This window comes from Dromaius novaehollandiae, chromosome Z, assembly GCF_036370855.1.
Source record: "Dromaius novaehollandiae isolate bDroNov1 chromosome Z, bDroNov1.hap1, whole genome shotgun sequence".
In the NCBI taxonomy this organism is placed as follows: domain Eukaryota; kingdom Metazoa; phylum Chordata; class Aves; order Casuariiformes; family Dromaiidae; genus Dromaius; species Dromaius novaehollandiae.
This window is the reverse complement of record NC_088132.1, coordinates 55,175,874-55,197,676: the sequence shown is the minus strand read 5'-3', so window position 1 is coordinate 55,197,676 and position 21,803 is coordinate 55,175,874. Positions and strand designations below refer to the sequence as shown.

Sequence of the window (21,803 nt, the reverse complement as noted above, 5' to 3'; positions counted from 1 at the left end):
GCCCGTGGGAACATGGAGAACCTCAAAAATGCAAACAGAGAATAAAGGAATGGAGAGAGGTTCCCCTGAGTTTGCAGGAAGGCTAACCAACAGCTCATAGAGTTGCGAACTGATCTTTTCATCTCAGTCATGGATCTATACATTTCAGGATTCTATGGTGACTGAATTTGGCATTCTCCTAATGAATGACACAATGACAATGAACTCAGCATTTTGTAGATTCTCTCTGACTTATTCTCTCTCTGCCTGTACTACTCTTGCTCTCCAGCCTTTTTTTTTTTTTTTTTTTTTTAAATAAAAACAGAAGGAGTAAATGTGCATTCTCCATCCTCTGTTCCACAGAACTAGACAGGTGGAAGCCTGACCTACAATCCAATTTTCAGCAAGAAACCAGGGAGGACCCAGAAATGCAAGCTGCCTAGCTAGGCAGCCCGCAGAAGACCACAGTAGCAAGAGCTAGTGAAATCAAGAAAATGAACAGCCTAAGCTAGCTATGAATTTCTCCCTGATACACATGAGAGGCACAGAAGGAGATTCTGTGATGGACTGTCTGGAAAGCATTACAACAGCTGTTAATCATGGAGTTAGACCACTTGGAGACACAAGAAAAAAAAAAATCCATTCTCAAAATTTATCATGGAATAGAATAACATTTCCTGGGTTTTAGGTCAACAAAAATGTCACCTAAAAGACAATTCTGTGTGGGTTTCAGTGGTAAAAAAGGTAGTTTCATGAAAACAGAATAAAGCAGTCCTCATTGCAGAATACAGTCTCACTGTGCTGTGGCACAAAGGGCTTGAGATTTATGGTCATTTGCAACACACATTCACTGATTAATCAGAGAACATTTTCTCCTAGACCTTTCATAGTAATCTTCAGTCTTCAAAAAGATGTAAAAATCTTCACAGGCCCTCAAATTCTCTGTACCACTAATGACCAACGATTGTCTTTGGGGCATTTACGGCAAGGAAGTGCCCCTTCGTTCTATTGAAGGAACCTGGACACAAAGAAGAAGGAAAAAAGTGTTTGGGGTTTTTTTCCATAAAATATAGGAATAAATCCAGACACCCAAATTGTTTTTGAATATGAAATAGTAACATAAAGAGATTGATCAGTCATCTCAAATGCCCAAGCACTATGCCCAGTAACTCTAGAGAAGTTTGATTTATATCACTAAGATCTTCAAAAGGAATAATCTGTATGGAACTCATTATAGCATAGTCTTTAATATAGCCTACAGCCTTCAAGTATAGCTAAACTCCCTGTCATTTAGCTTACTATTAAAAAATGCTAACAAATCAGGTGGAAATGTGATACTAGTTTATGAGACTGTACAGTCTCTGGGGCAGTGAATGTGTCTTCTTCTTATCCTTTAAATTACTTGGCATTCTTTTGGGAGCCATGAAACTAAATAAGAGACCCTTACTCATACCAAAAGTGATCTTTCAAAGAGCTGTGGAGAAGACACTAATAAAACCTAACCTGGAAAATAATCAGGATTTTACAATAGCTACTTGTGAGAAATAACAGATCCCTCTTTACATCAACACCATGCTGAAGAACTTCCATTCTAATATGGGAGGGAGGCACAAGAAATTCTGGACTGTAAAAAGATTTTAACCATTATATAAAGATACCAAGTTGCAAGAAAGAACTTTTCAGGTACCAGCCTTCCAAACCCAGAGTCCTGAGATCCAAATGAATGGTCAACTTGTGGAATAGGAGAATGGCCACTTATGGCAGTCAGAAACTCATTGGCAGGGATGGGTCTAAAAACCAACAGTCTCCTCTGAGGAATCTCAAGATTTACATTTTATTTTCCCTTTTGACCCAGTAAGTTTCAAATTCAGTTTGTAAACAAATGGAAAGGAGAAGGGAGCAATATTCGTGTTGGAACTTGCTTCTTTCAGGAAAACAACTCAGTTGAAAACGAAGAGAGACAAGACCTTAACTGGAGAGATGAAGAGGTCTCCTTAGGACACCAAAGAAAGGAAAACCCATTCTACAGCAAAGACTAAACTTTGCCTCAGAGCGTCCCTATAAATGATTACTTTTTTCACAAGATTTCCAAAGCACATAGAGATTTTCCTCTGGCAAAAGTAATAGGTACCTAGAAAAGAAACATGGGGAGTTTTCTGCTTCAAATAAGCTATTCTTACTGAAATATATGCAATATTAATAGGCTAGGTGAGCCAGTTTTCTTTCCCAAGTTACCTGAAACATAAACAAGGTATTTCTAACTCTAATTCTAAAATGCTTACGTTAAAGTTCAAGGGCAGAACCTACTTCTCCGATGCAGCATATGTACTTTCAAGACATAATTTCTCTTTTCAAGCCTGAAATATATTTATGTAAATGTAACTAATGAGTTCAGAACCTAGTTCACTCAGAAAAACATTTCCAACTGCAAAACTCAATAGAAAATAAAACTAGAATCCCTTTTAGATAATATGGATGTAGTGTAAACACTTATACTCAGTATGAATATACATTATCTTCTTTTTAAAGCCAGAATAGGCCTCTGCTTTCCTATTTATTTGATCTCTACTAAGATGAACGTTGTTAGTATTGCAGGCAGTTACAGCCTCCACCTTGAGAGTCACTTCATGTTCCTGCTGTCAGCCATGAAAGATTTTTCTCCTCTCACCAGCTTGATAAAATCAAAAGTTGTATTAGTACAATCCAAAGACAAGGAAATAGTACTTCCAAGCACTTTCTTTGTGGAACAGGGATGCTACTGTATAGAGAAATATGTATATATATGCATATAACTGAAAATATAAATAATGGTTATCTAAAGGAGTTTTGTTTTTACTGTTCTTACACAAAGTCATGAACAGATTTAGTGGCATAAACTGACAGGCACACACAGGCAAGACTTAGTTTGCATTAGGCAGAGCTGATGTTAAAGAAAACTTAATATGCACTGTTTTTTGAGAAAACACTATACATAGATACTAAGAAGGATTCTCCTAGTCTTTCCCCCCCACCAAGTACACTGCAGATGTATCAAGTCCAGCTGCAGTTATTTAGCTGTATTCAACAACAAGCAAAGCACATGTTGAAATTTTATGACAAATTAAATAATGAAATAAATCTCATCAATCAAAAAATGTTTTCCAAAGAATAATTAAAAAAAAGAATTTACACGGCATAATTTTTTCCTACTGCAGTTAAGATACTGTGAGACTTAACATAGAAAAGTAATCAACTCTTTCTCTATCTAATCATTTTATGAGTCAACCTGTGTGCATTTCAGACTGACTAGCAACTTAGTTGTCTGAGGCAGCAGTTCTTCAGAAATCATTAAATCATGCCCAGGTTATCCCCTCCTCCATCAAACATTTTTAAACCTTTCTTTTTCTTACAGAAGCAAAGACAGAAAAGATACTGGGTCAGCTAATTCAGCCTACTTAGTGTTAAACATGGCTTGTCTGGTGTAAGAACTAGGGACCACTCATACATTCACCATAAATAATTTTCTTAGGTCAGAGAACACATACTTAAAAAAAAAAATCTGAATTGCTAGTATGAAATAATAAACAGGCCTTCTGTACTTTTCCTACTTGATAATTACAGTTTTTAAATATGTCAGTACAACTACAAATGCTCTATTACTTGATCTGCAATCTACCAGCAGTGCTTTGATATTATCAAACCCCTCAACCTGACTTAGAAGCTAGACTTTGGTGACTGGCAGTAGGATGGTCTTCACTGATGATGGAATTTTGACCTCTCTGGAGCCAATGTCAAAACTCTACATGGATCAGGATTTCACAAAGCATTTAATAAATGTTTATGTTCAACTACTATGAAATATGCTTGACTGTATTATATAACTACTTGTCCTGTGCTTTAATATGAATGTAAAATACACTCGTATTAAATAAACATAACATTTCAAAAGCACACACTTTTCACGATGCAGATTATTTTGCTAAGCAAAAACCACATGACAGTAAGCAACAGCATCAGATATCAGACAAGTTTATTTCATCTGTGACAAAAACTATGCAACAGCTAGTTTTTCTTGTCACCTCAAAAGATTAATAAAGTGTAGGTTATAGAAATATTCGGCAAATGTTTTTATAAAATAAACCAAATTATATTAAAATAAACATTCATCCTCCCTTATGCAGACTGATGTACATACAGAAGCATATCATGACCTCATTTATTCTTCATCAAACAAGACACTCTATAGTAATTTAAACACTCACACAAGCACACAGTTGTATCACACACAGAAGTCATTGGAGTATTTTCTCAGTTTTTTTGAATTATGTCAATACATAGCAGACTGAATTGAGCAGTAAGACCATGCAATAAACCAAGAGTTGTAGAAGTCATAAACACTTTAAAAGTGACACTAAGACAACATTTTTTTTATTAAACATAATTTTGATTCAGCTGCTCGAATTCTTAGTATACCTCAAAATTCACATTCAATAGTGATCTAACTGATCAATGAAACTCTGGTGAGTTTAAAGGAGTGTGGAATTCATCTCTTCTTCGATTTCCAAGTACTTCTGTCATTTAAAATTTCCTCTCATTGATAATTTCATTCCACAATGATTTCACAACAACTTTTACAGGTTTCATAAGTTTTTGCCTTTTGTGATACACATTACATTGTGAGGGAACAATACTCTGCTGAATTCAACTGTCATACTGTGCATTTTGATCTCCACAAATTTATTTCCCTGCAGTCATTCCCTACTGTGAAACTATTCCTCCTTCACGGAGGAACTGAACCTTGCTCTTAAAACAAGCATTCAAAACAACAGCAAAGCTATTGAAATACTGTATTTTTTCCACAAGTGTATATTTAAAGCAGAAAAGGGATAAAAGACTGCAGAAATCTTACTTGCAATACGTTGGTTTTGATTTGAGGAACGCACTTTACCAAGTTGGTTGACCTTAATACTTCTGTGGATGGAAAACTTCCTCATATTTTTTTTTCCAATCTTCCCCTCTCTCACATATTTTTTCATTGATTATGACAACTAAGTGATCAATGTAGCATGGACACTCCTGTGCAAAGTTATCCAAGCTCCTCCACCAGTCAGCCTCAAAATCTAACTAATAAGGACAGGGTACTAAAGTGTCATTGGCCTGTAAGTACAATATGCTGAATAGTTCTAACTGTGTTGATAGTGCATTTGTAAAACAGTCTCTGTTAACTACAAATAAGGCAAGATCACATAGGTCACATACTACAGGATGCTGAGCAGTCATCAGATTACGACAATTTGGGTAAATAACCTGAAATCAAATACGTTATGGAACATGAACACTTAGCTGTTTCATCAAGGCTTTTCCAAATTTGTGTTTGTAAGACATTGTGGAATGGCAGTCTGATTTTCCTGTTATGTGTAGAAATACTTTTCTGTAATAACTATAAAATATTTGTAAGACAGACCTGGAAAATACTCAAGGAAAGAGGTTTCAGATTATCATGGACTAAAGTTATATTCTCCCTTTATATTATATGAATGGCTGAAAGGAGTGAAAAACCCAGCTCAGTCAGCCTTCTGCAGATTTCGTCAGTAGAAAGAAAATCACCAGATGGAAAAAAGCTGGAATAGTAAATATATCCCAAATTCCATTCCAACTCTGGAATGCAAATCCCAAGTTCTGAAGTTCTCCATTTACATTATGGTAGTGGAGAAAAAGGAATTGAGTATTGCAGTGTTGTGGTCCCTAGTTTCTAGAGCACTTCTTTGGACCTTGCAGGCAAGGCACCACCAAATTCCCTGCTGTGCTTTGAACTGAGACTCAATGGGGTCAAAACTGGCATAATACTTCTGTCCCTTTCCCTTGATTTCTGCTGTTCTCTTGAACCAGATGATTTTACGTTTAACTTGTTCCACGAGTGTTTTTATTACCATGACAAAAAATACTTATTTCAAGGTACAAAAATATCTGAAGAACAATCACATATTAAGGCAGTATGGTCCTGCCAGAAGCCATGGGATCAGTTCTACTGAACTGCTTTTTCTTTAGCATTGACAGGGAATAGTTATTCAGACAACACATATCTGTGTCTCCATCTCGCCTGGGCCTTTGCAACTGAGGCCAAGCTGATGTGTCCATGAGGGAGAGAGGGTATAATGTTTTGTTCTGTATAAATATGTGGGTAGCACTCTGAAGCTCTACCAAGTGCTAGTAAAGCTTCAAAATATGACTTGCGATATACATTCAAAACATGACCTGTGATATGGGTTCCAGGAGTTTCCTGTATGGCACTGAGTAATCAGAGGATTAGACAGTCCTAATTCTAAGGCACCCTGGAAGCAATGAGAGTACTTACATACAACAGACTCCTGTGTTTTTGAGTCACTGTCCCACAGAAATACTTCTCTATCATATTCATACATACAATTTATTAAAACATGGTAAAGATATACAAAACTTACATAGTCATGAAAGGCTTTTGCTTCACTTGAATGCTCACATGTTTCTCGTCTTTCTGGAGCTGCACAGTAGAGATCCCAAAATACACTGCAAGTTAAGAAGTTACAGATATGGTGAGAAAAATGTTATAATTCTCATATAGACTTTATGGAGTATGCACACCACACATACATGTTTATAAACAGAAATAGACATATCACTTTCTAGTCAAGAGCTGAAAACACTTACCTCTGTGAAAGAATTTAACTTTCTAAAATGCCTGTGAAGAATAAAGTCCTATTATCTGATTTTCTGAGGCAAGCAGTGCGGTATTCCTTTAAAACCACAGTAGCGTAAACTCAGAAGCAAGTCTAATATATAAGATTTTGGAGTATAAAGAAAATTACTTTAGCTCTGCATTTAACCTCATACCTCTGTGACTGCTGCAATTTACTACCACAAAGCACTGGAAGGGACAGATTCATACGATAATACTTGGAAAAGGCACGAAAATGAAGAGAATGCTGGGAGTTCTTCCAGGGTCCAATACTGTCCTTTAAACAAAAGCTCCTAGAGAAACAAGTGTATGGATAAGAGTAGGAGATAGAAGGGTATGCCATCTTAAAGCTCTTGGGTTATAAAGAGAGAAAGGAAATCATGATACTCTGATAAATCTTTTCCCCCCATCTTTCAGTTACACATGAATCAACTCTAACACACTACAAGTATCTCTGAACTGTTAAGAAATAGTATGTAAGATACTTAACTATGATAGCAATGTCAGCCACAAAGTTTCTAGAATAAAATTATCAGTATGCTAGAACAATTAGAAGAATAAAATCTGTTAGAGTTTCATTTTGTTTCTTTATTGTTTTAGACATAATCCTCTGCAACTCAGCCCAGCACCATAGTTTAGAACTGTGGAAAATGAGACCACTCTGCTGCAAACAATCAAAATTAAGAATAATGCTGATATCAGTGGTATGCAGAACAAGTTCACCTTCTCAGGCTTCCATCACTCAATTAATACAACTAAACAGCAGTGCCTATGAACACTCTTTTTCTTGGGAATTTTATATACAGAAATATATCTCTGCTCACCAATACATATAAGCAAATAGCACCATGCATAAAAAATTACAGTTGAGCTCTGTGTCCTGCCCATATTCTAAACTGAGAGAAACTATGCAAATGCAGCTACTGCAACACCAAGCCCATGTTATCATATACTGCCTCTCAAAAAGGCTGGTAGCTATGGCTCAGCTAATTGCTTTCATATGCTCTTCCCGTGACTAGAATGTGGACTAAAGACTGAGGAAGTGCATATCTATTTGCAGTCTCTCTGTGTGTGTATATATACGTGTGTGTGTGTGTGTGTGTGTGTGTGTGTGTTATTTAGGACATGGAGAATGATCTCTTAAAGGCACAATCTACTGGAAGATAGTGAACAAAGAAATGCATGCCATCTTCTTTCAAAGCTGCTGTGTTATCGATCTGCTATATAGTATTTCTTTTTGTCCAGTGATGGGGGGGGGGGGGGGGGGGGGGGGAGAGAGAGAGAGCAAAAGAGTCCATTTTTTTGGATTGAATATGGACCTAATAAAATTGTAAATAACATTATACTTTGTGATTATTTTTAAGTATATAATATCTAATTTTCTTTCTTTCATCACTTTCCAAGAAAACAGTTCTTGATCCTCATCTTCACATCCTTTTCACAATGTTCACCTGAACTTCTTTCCTCCAGCCATTAAAACTCACAATCAGCATATTCTAAAAAAATCAGAGGAAAAGAAAATTGACACTTACCACCACCAGGAGTGCAAGAATCCTGGGGGCTCCCCCAGTGTGATGTTTTTTTCCCATCTTATCTAAAAAGAAACAATAAAAACTCTGTGAACACTGTGACTAAAAAATATTTCATAATTTATTCAGATAGCAAAAAGGGAAGAATAAAAGATTTTATAGCTACGAAAGGCTTTATCATTATCAATCTGGATGGCCCTATTACTTAATTTATCACACATACTAGTGTAGCTGATACCTCTTATTTTAGCAAAGTATATTTTAGGATTTCTTTTTAGAGATTTTAAATATAATTTTATTAAGGACATATTTTGTATCTCTCCACCATTAAGGTGGGCATTTATTTAAGCTCAAAAATGCACATCACAAAAAAAATGGTTAAAAAATACCCCTAAAAGTTATCTAAAAGATTTTCCAATTTGCCCTAAGAAAAACACACAAGATGCAGAACAAATGTGACTGATTCAGCAGGTGGCAGTCTTCCCTCCACATCCAAAGTGAGCCAATGTTTCAGAATCCTCAAGGAGTACTTTACTGTTAGAGGTAATGTCACAAATACAAGTAACATCAGAGTTATAACCCTTTCTCCCACGATTCGATGAAAATGAAAAACTAGTTTGACTTGGTATGTCTGCATTGGCAAACTCTCTTGAACAGGGATAGACTATCTAAGCTTGCTTTCCTACCTAAGAAGTCTGGTTTATTTAACACTGTTTTCAAAAGAAAGGCAGTTTAAGAATTCTTACTTCACGCTTTAATTGTTGATCAACTAATTCGTTAGACAACATAACACCCTGTGAAAGAATTCTGGCCCTCTGCAGTACTTTACACATCTTAACAATACCATACAATCATTTTATTAACACTATAGTCATCAGCTTACTCTTAACTACAAAACTAAAGAGTTTGGACTACAGTAAATCCAGTATAATTTCTTAAGGAGCTCTGTAAAAAATAACTGAAGATTCTGTAGAAATCCACACAACACTGTTAGGAAGACTGGCTCATCTTAAAACGGGGTGTAAATCAGGGCATTCCATGCACTCCAAACTCCTCCATCTGCAATTACACATAGCATTATCTCCTGTCCAAATTTGTAAAAAATAATTGTTTAAACACTTACTATATTCTGCTCTAGAGACAGAAGTAGTGGCAGATGAAAGTAGCATTATTTTAATGAAATGCTTAAACTGTCTTAATATGAAAGGTATATAAATACATACAAAGGTATTAAAATTCTTAATATGAAAGGTAGTGTTCATACTGCAAGAGGCACTGGTAAATCTGGGCCTTTTCAAAGGAAATAAAACTTTGATTCTCATGTCCAACCTAATTTCCACATCCCACTCTTAAGAATTATTGAATTAAGAAATTTAAACATGTATATGTTCTGTAAATAGTTTGCAAGGCAGGAATATATAATTAGTACCTAAAAAGTTTTCTTAGCACTCATATGAACTTACCTAACATAATTGTGATGTACTATGTAAGTACACACAACTATTCAAAAATCATTCTGCAATTTAAGAATTATTTTGAAAGATAAGCTAGAGATCCTATCACTTCTGCCAGCAAAATCGGCAGAATGAACTAACCGCATGAAGCTTAAAAAACAAAACAAACAAAACAAGCCAACAAAAAAGAACCCCACACATTCACATTCTATGTAACAGCAGTTAAAATATAAAAAGCACCTTTTAAGATGTGGAACATTTGCCTAAACTAACTATGCCAGATAACAACGTTAATTAGAATGAAAGTATATAAATGAAAGCCAAATCTACTAAACAGGTATTTCACACACTTTGAATGCACTCCTCTGAGGGCTGAGTTCTCCTCACACCCATTGGGAATGGGTTGGAAGGACTTGCGTTAACCACCAACACCACACAGTACTCCTGAGAAGTTTCAAAAGCAACAGATTGAAGAAGAGATGCAATATATAGTCAGAACAAAAAACTGTTCCTGAACTTGGAAAATCATTCAGTTAGAGTAAAAATTACATTTGTGTAAAAAGCCCTCAAAATGTCTATGGAGTATTCAAAGCAGGGCTTGATGAGGAAATTACCTGATTCACAGGTCTTACACTGGTCCTTCTTATTGGGACACATTTCATCTTGATAAATGTATTCAAAGAAGGAGCCTGAAGGGAATTGGGAAGTTTGGGGGTTGTTTAAAGAGTTTGTTTGTTTTCCAAAATATAGGTACTTCTGTTTCACCTGGTAGATGTTACTCTGTCTGACCATACAGACTTAAAAAGAATTATGAAGAATTACTAATATAAAATATAACCACATTGCCAGCTGTATCAATTAAGTTCATTATTGGTGATCTATTAAATGGAAAATGCCTACTTTCTGGGCCCAGCCAAGCTAATAGATTTATTCTTCCAAGGCTGCAACCTAACTTCCAGGATGGTAAACCATTAAAATATGCAGGCTAGGGATCAACTCTTTAAGGAAAATGCAGCAGCTTGGACCCCAAGGGAAAGATTCTGAAGCAGAGCAGCTTCTTCCCTTTCAAAAATTTGGGTACCGCATCTGAACAGCTCTTTTCAATCCTCAGAAGAAAATGATGTGGTTTACATGAAATCTAGTTGTGCTGGCTCCTTGCCATTTTGCCAATTATACGACCACTATGTATTTTGGGATGCAACAGCTGTTGAGTTACTTCAATCAATTACTTCAGCCCATGTCTCCTGAAGGGAAGTAATTTGCAGACCAAGAGACAAGAGACATAGTAAATAAACTAAAGAGGTCTCTGCAATCCAGAGACCCAGCAAAAGGCCAGTTGAATTTGTGGTCCTATATTTTAGAGAGATGAGGCAAAACAAAGCTTTGAGGGGTGTACTCAGAAAGGTCCACGAAGACATCTAAGCCCTACTTACCCTCGTCACTGAGACAGCCTAGCAGAGGGCTTCCAGAACATGCCCACTTGTGACTCAGCTCTATGTAATTTGAACTAAGCATTACAAAAATGTAGGAATGCTTAAGACAAGCATCTCCAAGTTATCTAATATCAGAGGGATTTCATGATATCCAACTTAAATTTTCCTTTTTTAAATTTTGTTCCATTACTCTTAGCCACAGTCCCTGGTAGAATTTAAGGAGGGCTCTTGACCTTAGTCATTCACGCTTGGTAGATCACAGGCAACTAGATAGCGCAGATAAGGTATATATGCTTACTTCTTTTATGCCACAAATTCAGTTTTAGAGATGCTCTGAACTATTTCATCTTTAAAAAAAAAGAAAAAATCCAAATTGTTCTGGCAGCTGCAGACTGCCAGAGCAGAGAAGGCACTGAGCCCAGACAGCCGTGCTTTTTAAGCAATGACCAAAACAATATAGATTTCCTCCTATGCCACCTGGGTATCTCCTACACCTGAAGTATTCCCACAACTAGCCTGCCACAATAGGGCAACTGCTTCACGGCACCCATGAGTCAGAAAAGTACAAAGACAGATGGAAAATCAGACTTTCATAATCTCATAAAATAATGGTCTGGAAGACTTTTTTTTTCTTTTCTTTTCTTTTTTTTTTTTTTTTTTGCACTTCTCTCAACTGCCATTCTCTCATTTTCATCCTGTATGCCAATATTCATTTTCTACAACTAAAGCTGTGGCATGGAGGGGTAAAAGCTATTATTTTGTGGTTTACAGCCCAGGATTGAATGGGCATTACAACGTAAAGGCCTGTCTACTCCACGAGCCACTACCGTTCTTTCTGCGGCTTTTACCACCAACTTCTGTGTTTTAGATTATTTCATCCAAACTGTATTAGCGTCCTGCTTTCACAATCTGAACCTCATTTTATGACTTTCAGCCCCAACAGCATTTTTTCCAGGTTCCTTGGTATGATGGCCGTGCCATTTGTTCCAACCTACAATCATTTACAAATATTATCAGCATAGTATTTGCCCTTCTGCACTGTTAAAGAAGGGGGTAAATAGGCTCATAGCTCTATGTGAAATCTAGCAGACACTTCATACCAATTCAATACCTTTTTATTTATTGCTATGCCCTACTCCTTATCTTTTGACTAGTTGTCCAAATTTGAAGGTTTTGATACATCCTCAGATTATATTAGTTAAAATCTGAGAGTTTCTCTATAGTCCAAATTTAAATTAGTTTTAACAATGAAGTTCAAAGACACTGTATTGAATGTTTTCTTGAAATCCAAATGTTAGACCAGTTACACTCCCGTCAACTGCTCATTTTGCAGATAAATCATAAAAACAAAATGAGCAAAAAGAATCTTGTACAGTATATTATTTGCAAGTGACTGCTGTTTTGCATAAGACAAGATTATACTCTCTGATTTTCTTTCTCTCATATTTCCCCATTACTTTACCAAGAGAGAAAACAATCAAAAAACACACATTAATATAAACATAAATTGATACTACCACAATTTTACCTCCTTTGCCTAACTGTGTTATGTGAATTTTCTATGATAGCTACCACAAATAACCCTCCTGTTCTTCTCCTCTCTCACCTCCAAAAAGTCATCACTAGGATAGTAATTCTGTTAGCTTTTGAAGGACTATTAGTTGAAGCAACAAATTTTTTAAATATAACATCTTGCCTTTTTTTCCTCACTTCTGCTCACTAGCCAGTTATTATAATTGCATCAAAGAAAGATTAAAAATAATAATAAACTGAAAAGACTTCAATATGTTTGATGCACAGGTATTTCTGTATCCCAGAATAAATACAGAATGCTAAAGAAAGATAATTTTTTTTCAATCTTCAAAAGATGTATACAAGTCTTTAAAAGACTATGAAAAATAATAACTATTGTATAATGGGGGAAAAAATCCACTAGCAGTTAAAAAGTGCTTAAGAAATAGGCTCTGAATGGTTATAGTCATAACTGATTCACCAGATGAAAAGAAGTGAAGTGATTAGAAGGATGGAAAGAATATATATTGAAATCGGCACTGGTTAAGAGAATACGAACTGCAAGTATATGACGATGGGATGTAAAATACTTGATTGCTGTATATTTAGGATGGTACATTATTCACAATTGGAGGTATCAACAATAAGTTAGAAGATCATCAAAAAGGAGTACCATCCCTGCATTCTCTAACATGCGTACTTATTAGAGAAAACGGGGGGAATCTTTCTCAATGTAGCAGCAAATCAGAGAACAGTGGGTAACAAATCATAGCAAAAGTAATTATACTATGGCATGTAAAATGACTTGGCAAACCAGCTTTCGCAGAGTCAGAAGTCTATGCTGATCAACGTAAACTGATACTCAAGGTCATCACTGATGTTTATTTTAAATCAACATACATTTATTTTACATGCATTTTACTTGCACACACTTAAAAATTGTGGAAGAAAAAAGAAAAAAAAGATGGGGAAAACATACCTCTGATAAAAATGTCTGGGCAGATTTCTGTGCTCCTACATGGAGCAGATATTCATATACGTACAATGCTAATCTGAAAAACAAATAAGACAGTATTAAGTATTGTGCATTTGTTTGTTCCTCTTTTTAGAACCAAAGGATTTCAGAAGTTAGAGCTGCACGCTACTTCCTTTAGAAAACACTACGCGCGACACATGTCAAATCTGCTGTCTGTACTGAACTTCTAAAACTAGAACATGTAGGTCAATCTGAGCAGAGGTGTTTAAATAGCAGCTAATTAAATATTATTAAAAACCCAAATTACTTAATGTCAATATTTTTAATGATATTTGGACAGGTGCCCAGTTAGCTAACAACAGACCTACTGCTGCTTGTATTTGCCCACACCATACCATGCTTACAGTAAATATAATATATCCATACAGTAACACCAATCATGTTTTCACGTCAAAATTTCGTATGTGGAATGTGTCATGCTGTTAGTTCATCTGAACAATAGCCTATGTTTATTCAAAGAACACACAAACTTCAAGCTGCATAGAAAAAGTAAAAACACAATCCACGGCACTACTGTAGTATAGCCACATCTCTTAAGCAAAGTATAAACAGATTTTTAGATTTATTCAGCCTTGTGCATCTCTGAGCATGACCACCCAGCTACAAATTATTGTCACAGCTCCAAAGGGATCTTCACAAAAAGTGATCTTCAGCAGCCAGGCACATCTCCAACTAATTCAACAGAATTGCGCAAGGATCTTACTGCAAAAAGGAGACTCACACCCTGAGTACTTGTCCACTAGAACTTGGACTGCGAATGCCTTTCCAAAATCCCAAGAACAGTTAAGCAGCAACAACAAACAGCCTCTATTAATATAGACTAGATTTGAATGAGCAAACTAAAGATGCAGCACTTCCTACTCTGCAACTGATTCTCTAGAGAAGTTCCTGCCTGACTGCTTGTTTAAAGTCTTTTGAAAAATCTCTCATTTACTAAGATGTGCATCTCTCATAAAAATAATGATTTAATAATAATACTTAGAAATTGCATATAAAACATTTCAGTTCAAGAAAGAAAAGAACGTCTGACTGCACTTCTTTTAAAACTGCTAGCTGAATTGCTTTTAAGAAGTAATCTATTTGAGTGGACTTTGTGATATACTGCTATTCCTATTTGAAACACTTTATTCTTCATATTCAAAAATATGTTGTTTAACTAAACAAAATAGAGAGGCAGAGAATAATTTCTATACTCCTGTTACTTCTCAAGAGGTTATGCGGTATTAGATAGGATAACCGTCATAATGGCAATGACAGAATAGTAGTTATTGTAGCAACCTAGTATGAAATAGTGTGAAAGTGTGAAATTTTAAAATCTAGGAGAGGTATTGCATAAAAATTGTTTTCATTATTTGTTCATACTTTGTACGTACAATGCTCACACTACTTTATTTTTTATTATAGGAAAAACAGTTTTGCTTTTAGTGTTGGAGAGAGAGTAAAGTTTATTATTTAAACGTATGATTACTACTAGTCTGAAAGCTTGAAAGGGACCATACCCACTGTTTAATTCTTGTATTTTACCAAACAGTTGTAGATTAATTTTATTCAGCTATATTAATAAATGCAAATCTCACAGTGTGATAAGGAGAGAAGTTATTCTAACAGAGCGTGCACAGTACTCTTCAGTGCTCAAGTGCCAGACAGCTCCGGTATGGTACAGTGAATGCCTCCTGTAAGTACTGGGGAGAGAGACGATCACTTATATTGGAGTCTCTCTTCCCAAAAGTTCAACTGCACCTGTCAAAAAGAAAGTCAAATCTTGTTGACTTAATTCTTTCCAGTTGAACTGTCATTAACTTTTTAAGCAATAAAAGGTTGTAGACAAAATCTAAGATCAGAAAGATGTCAAAGGCACAGAAGAGGAACTGTTTCTACAATAACCAAGATGACTTATATACCTAGCAACACTTTAAAACATTTTGTGTCTTCTGAGATGCACAATTTTTTTGTTCTTACCAAAACATGAAGCGTGCAGTCCAGATAAAAGGATTTGTGTGATCATATCCTTTCTACCCCACAAATGAAAGCAAAAAGCAGAAGAACCAGGAGTTTATTGCAGATACACCACCTTCATAAGTCTGCCGTCTGTTGAAAGCTTTAGCAAATACTGTACCATGATACCCAAATCAACAGCACAATACTTTAATTCTAAGAAGCTTTGTAAGTCTCATCTAAGGACTCTTGGATTGTAGCTGCAAAACGGTGCATGCCTGCAATGCTCCAGTATATCAATATCACTGCTCTGTGTGCACCTTAGAATGTGAGCACTTAAAAAAACCAAGATTTTTAAAACAACGAAAAAGATAGCCCTAAAAGTTCAATATAAATATACGGAATGTGCCAATTAAGTTGTAATTAAAATTATAACAATATCTCCTACTCTTTGACATGCATTATTACATTGGTTTAAACATACTAACTGTGAAATTAAACGGTGAAACAATTTTGTTTATTAAGGGGGAGAGGAGACAACTTCAGGAAGAGACAAATAATCCAAGTTTTAGGCTTCCAAGATGATCCAACTTTGGTAAACTGCAACTGGGCCCACAGTGGCAAAGGCCTTGCTTAACCCCTTGGACAGGAAAGCCAGGACCACCTTCCATGATCAGATGAGAGACAGATGCACAGCACAAACTAAGCTGATCGGTTCATGTTAGATCTGAATCGCTTGTCCATCCCCAGTTATTATTCTGTCAGGAAGTCTTTACAGAAGTTAACAACATTATCATTTCATTCAGAAATAAATGCATTTGCCACAGAGATCAAAAGAAAGATACTACTGTTTTACTGCATTAGTCACAGCAAAAGGATCAATGAAAACTGATGCTCTGAGGAAAGATAGCAAAGAAATCAAAAAAGATGCAACACAGTGTAGCAAGGGGGATTAAAGGATATAGTAACTTTAACTATGGCATAAGAAAAACTAGAATAAGATAAAAGTGGCCACAGTCCAAGCATATAAAATTAACATAGGAATATACTATTTCACATCTGAGCAGAAGTCTAAGGAAATAATAATGAGATAGTCTTCATCCCCAAGGACTTGGGTTCAAAGTGGTACTTTCAAAGAGAGTATTTACTCAATAAACTGGTGTGAGAGACTGAGTGTAAAAGCAGCAAGCAGACATATATTAAATTTTCATATTTACACACTTCTTGACATCCTATGAGTAATCTGAGGAACAAATACTGCTAATCAATTTATGGGAATTCTGCAGCCATTTTTGTTAGACAGGCCACAGGCCAAAGTTACCCCACCCCAAGGACAGATATATTTCACTCTCGCATACGGCTTGCTGATACACTTGCTCTATAAAAAAGTTACTGCCTGGTTCTTACTGGTACAGTGCTGCAATTTTGCTAAGCTGGTGTGTTCTTCCTGATGTTTCTGCTCTTCTTCGAGAACCTATTCATACATTTTACAAATGAAATAGCCACTGAATTGCAAAGCAAAGAACCACTAAGGGGTCCTAAGTCAACCAGTTATCAGAATATTACCAGGAAATAAATAATCACTGTTAGCATGCTGTGGAAATGACTTGTTAGATGTTAAGGTGTAACTCCTAACTGCAAAGCATTTCAGCAATGTGCCCAGCAATTAAAATGAGATGTTTACCTTCTTCAGTTTCAAGTCAAAAGATTAAGACGACACCGAGCTTTCTATAAAAGGCATTAGTGAAAACCTGAAAGCCTCATGAAGCCATTCACTATGTGTATTTTCTGTATCTAACTTACATGCTCTGAGTCACATTCCCTGCACCACTCCAGTAAACTTCATTGACTGTATGTAGGCTACTAATCTGGCTGTTCAAATGAACATATGCCAGTTGCCTACAGAAGGTATTGTGGCTAATAACTATGTTCTGCTTGCACACCCACATTTCTGTCTGGTAAATACCTGCACAACACACCAGAGAGAAAACTTTGATCCTTAGGTAAAAGTGCAGTGACAGCATTCACCAGCACGGAGGCTGTATCGAGTGCTCAAATTATTAGCAAGAAGTCTTTGAGGAAAAAATTATTTGTAAAGGGGAAAATGGTAGCATCTTTGTTTAGTGCCATCAGAAGATGCATATTTAGAGAAAGTTTCTGTCTCTCAATCCAAGACAGAGCGTTAGCGTTCAGAAAGGCTATACGGCCTTGTCCTTTCTGTTTCACCCTACAGGAGCAAGTATGGCTTAGAGTTGTTGTTTCAAGAGACAGAGGACACACGCCGAACGGCCACTGTTCTCCCTGGAGCTCAAAAGCCAGGCTCAGAAGAATAAGGAATTGCAGTAAGTTAGTGCCAGCTTTCCCTCGAAAACTGCCCAATAAACCTGCCAGAAGCAGGCAACTATTATACATAGTTTCATAGAGCTGAGAAAAAGTGTAGTTACTTTCACTGTTTTATTAGCTACATGCCATAAGTAAAAAAATATGTATTTTAACTGAAGATACAGTTGTGTATAACCATTATGCAGAAAGTCAAAAAGTCAGTGTGGTAAGGGCGAAAGCCTCCAGATCGCCAAATTTGGTGGTGTGTCCAAGCATGTTCTAAGTATTATACTCACCTTCTGATATCTTCTGCACCTATGGTAACCTCACTACCGTGCTAAGCAACTGTTGCCTTTTTTACAAAGTCTATGATGGTGAACTAGTGCAACTGCAGAAATATGTCATTCGATTGCCTAGATGTTAGCACCTCCTTTGCCAGCAATAGCCATTACGCTGTTAACATCTGATGCTGGATTAAATATATATATATACACACACACACATATATATATATAGTTGGAATGCTGTGGATCTGAGTACTGCAGAAATAAATTTAGCATTTTTGGATTGTTAATAGACTTTTTAAAGCTAATTGTGTATGGAAAGTTCTGCAGACAACATACAGCCCATAAAACACAATATTAAAGTAACAAAAATTACATTGAAAGCTAATAAATCAATATCCATAGATAATTTTTAGTTTGTGTGCAGAAGAGTGAACCAGCTGAGCAACATTTAAAAGTAGTTCCGTAGAAAAGATCTTAAATGTCCCTTTCTGTGTTTCAGGAGACTTGGAGTATTACAAAATCACTACCTTTGACCCATACAAAGAAGCAGCATTTTTTTATTTGTTAAAAAAAAAAAAAAAAAAAAAAAAGGCATTCCAGATCCTGAGATTCCTAGGAATCTCATCGATTTAATATCTAACATATAAATCTCATTCTCTAAAGTAAGAGACAGAAGCAATGGCCCATATTTAAAATATAATACATCAGCTAAAAAACATTTCAAATTTAAGTTTCTTGAGAAAACTTTCTCAAACCCATCACTTCAGCAGTTTTAAAACTGTTTTGAAGCTCTTGGTGGCAAGCTGCTTTGGGTCAGTGTCAGCTAACAAGGGTAAACAGTTTTTCAAAATGTTTCATATTTTTAACAGTCACGTATGCCATGCCCAAATCATCCTTTCTCCCCTATTTGATCATACTGACAACCATTTTTCTAGTACTGGTGATTAAGATGATTCAGTCAAGCCTCAGTTACCCATCAGAACAGAGGACTGGGACAACAGATAACGCAGGCTGTGCTGGGTGCAGAAATGCTTTGCTGCACAAAGTCAACACTGCAGATTCATCTGTGCGCCTTCTGAACTCAGCTTCGTTGTACAGTGGAAAGATCAACTTGTTTAGATGCAGCATCAAACTCAAACTATACGCAAGAATTTGCTTACACTTTTTCATTTGCTTACACAAGCTCATTAATGATGGCCTCAACTTTACAGTGATTTATTTGTACACACACCTTAGTGCATTAGCTCACCCAGGCATCCTGTTTCACCTACACATAATTTACATTTTTGTTTATTTAGCTTGAGGCCAGTAGACTGCTCTTTTCAAGAGCGTCTAATCATGCCATGTTTTTCCAGCTCAAAATATTATCTATGTTAATCTTAGTACTCTCTATCCCACCAACGATGTGATGGGTTTTCTGAGAAACACCTGGGTATTAACTAAAACACAAACATTGGTCTGAAGAAAGAGTATGTCCCAAAGGTAATACTAAATGTTTGTTCCACTATGTACACTGCTTTTTCTGAGTGATCCTATCACAACCCTACAAACACAGGCAGCATAAAAATGTGTGTATTTGACATTACCCATTTCCACTTATTTCTCCCTCTCTTTGTAGATTGCAGAAAGTGTTCTCCCTGTACATATTTAATTATTTGGGGCTTATACCTGATGATATATTAACCAATGAACTCAGTGCCTTCCATTAGAGTTATGATACAAAAGGAGCAAGTGATCCTCCTTTTATTCTGGTTTTATAGAGAGTGCAAGTCTTCTAGCAGCATGATTCTGGGGAGGCACTTTCACTTCTCTTCTCTATTCTATTTGATTGCTTGGAAGACATCCTGAAACTATACCTCATTAATTTTGGTCTTCCTCTCCTTGATTGTATATACGATGTCAAGTGCTAAACACAGTTGTAACCTAGTAAGTGCCCTCTTACTCGGGTGCTATTAGAAATAATGTTTTTCTTTTCAGTTTACCCATACACTTAAACTCACAAATTCTTTTTGTGGGGATAATTTCACATGAGTTTACTACTTAATCTCCTACTATCTATGGATTTCAGATGCTAGCAAGACTGCTTCCAGCAACACATTAACTTCTGTACCAGTATCCAGCTAAAAACTGAATAGATATCTGGTGTCCATTGATCTCCTTAAAAAAATCAGAGATGCATCTTCTGGTGATGTTTGCAGTCTCTCCCACAAGCATTTAACTGACCAGGGTTTTACATATCTGCTAAAGTTGTCTTGGTTTGTGCTAAAATGTCACAATGCACAGTGTTCCAAATACTTTCATTTGACTCTTACTGAGTTTCAAATTCATTTTCCTCTCAGGTCTCAGCTTATAGAAATTACTACAGATCTAAAATATTGCACTATTAAAACATTCTTCTGTAGAATTTATTCTGAATGGGGTAATTTTCATTCCCAAATGGGAATTTCCAAATTTCTCAAATTCTAAATGCTTCATCAAAAAGTAGATTTTCTTGATGACCTCTAGGGATTCAAATCATACCCTTTGTTCTTTTTGCACCTATGTTTTGCACATCTGTTCCTCAAAAAGCTTGCCAGCAGAATTTCACAGGCTTCCAGTTCCATGGTTAAAAGCAAAGCAGTGCTCACGCACCTGGAAGTTCGCCTTTTCCAGCTCTGTCTGATGATATAACAAAACACAGCATATCTTTCTACAAGCCTTATTGTCTTAGGTGATTACAGCTACAATTCCTACAGTATGGCTATGTGAAAACTGTTACAACATCTCAAGTGCATCAACAACTGCAACTGTCATAAATAAGGCTACCTTTACTTTCATTTGCAAATGACAGATGCAGATAAAGAGTGAAATGTGCTGGAATTAATTCCAGTTGACTTTGCATTTTCTAAGTGTTTCTTCTGTAGCTTTTAACTGTCCTTTCAGTTTATTCAGTTGCCACTACCTCTGCTTAACAGATTATTTTTTTCTGCAGTTTCCTCTCCCACCTTCTTGCTTCTCCCCCAACTTAATGTCATCAGTCTAGAAAGCTACATCATTTAAATATAGAAAAAACTATTTGCAGTGTGACTTCAGGAATGCTACTGGTGAAAGACTGCATCGTCTTCCTTCACCCTTGGGCCCAAAGCGGTAGGAAGCACAAACTGTCCGAGGCTTATTCTAGACTAGCCAAACTGTCACTGTTGGAGGTTTTTTTTGTCATCGAGGATGATTATGCTATGGCAGAGGAAATGAGTCAAGCTCTTTGGGTGCTCCGATGAGTTGCAGAGACCATGCATAATAAAACGCCTTTATCATATAATTCTCAGGGCTGTCCAACATTAAGACAGTCTGCTGATGATGTGGTCTTTGCTCTTCCTGCTTTTCTTCCTTGAGGATATGATATTGACCCTGAAATAGGCCTATTTCTTCCTTTGTGGTCAGAAAAGAAGGCTGAGTTCATCCACTGACTGACACTGACAGTGAGGAGCAAGCCTTCGCTTCCCACTACCCTCATTTCTTCTCCCATTCCCAGATAGGTGGTTAGAAAACTAACCCAGGAAAAAAGAAGAAAAAAAAAGTGAACAGATTTCTGCTTGATTAGTGAGCTGAATCTGCGCGTTAAGAGTCAGACAAATGCTAGAGC

The 21,803-nt window shown here is 36.4% G+C and overlaps 1 protein-coding gene across 3 annotated transcripts in view; it reads right to left on the bottom strand.

Moving 5' to 3' along the window:
• LOC135324665 (single-stranded DNA-binding protein 2) overlaps positions 1-21,803 on the bottom strand; it is a 193,657-nt gene that overhangs the window by 133,440 nt on the left and 38,414 nt on the right. For all 3 annotated transcript variants that reach the window (XM_064501385.1, XM_064501387.1, XM_064501386.1), the window contains exons 2-4: positions 13,581-13,653; positions 8,206-8,267; positions 6,420-6,504 (exon numbers count right to left, since the gene is read on the bottom strand). In XM_064501385.1, coding sequence (XP_064357455.1) covers positions 6,420-6,504; positions 8,206-8,267; positions 13,581-13,653 — 220 coding nt within the window. The remainder of the gene's footprint in view (positions 1-6,419; positions 6,505-8,205; positions 8,268-13,580; positions 13,654-21,803) is intronic.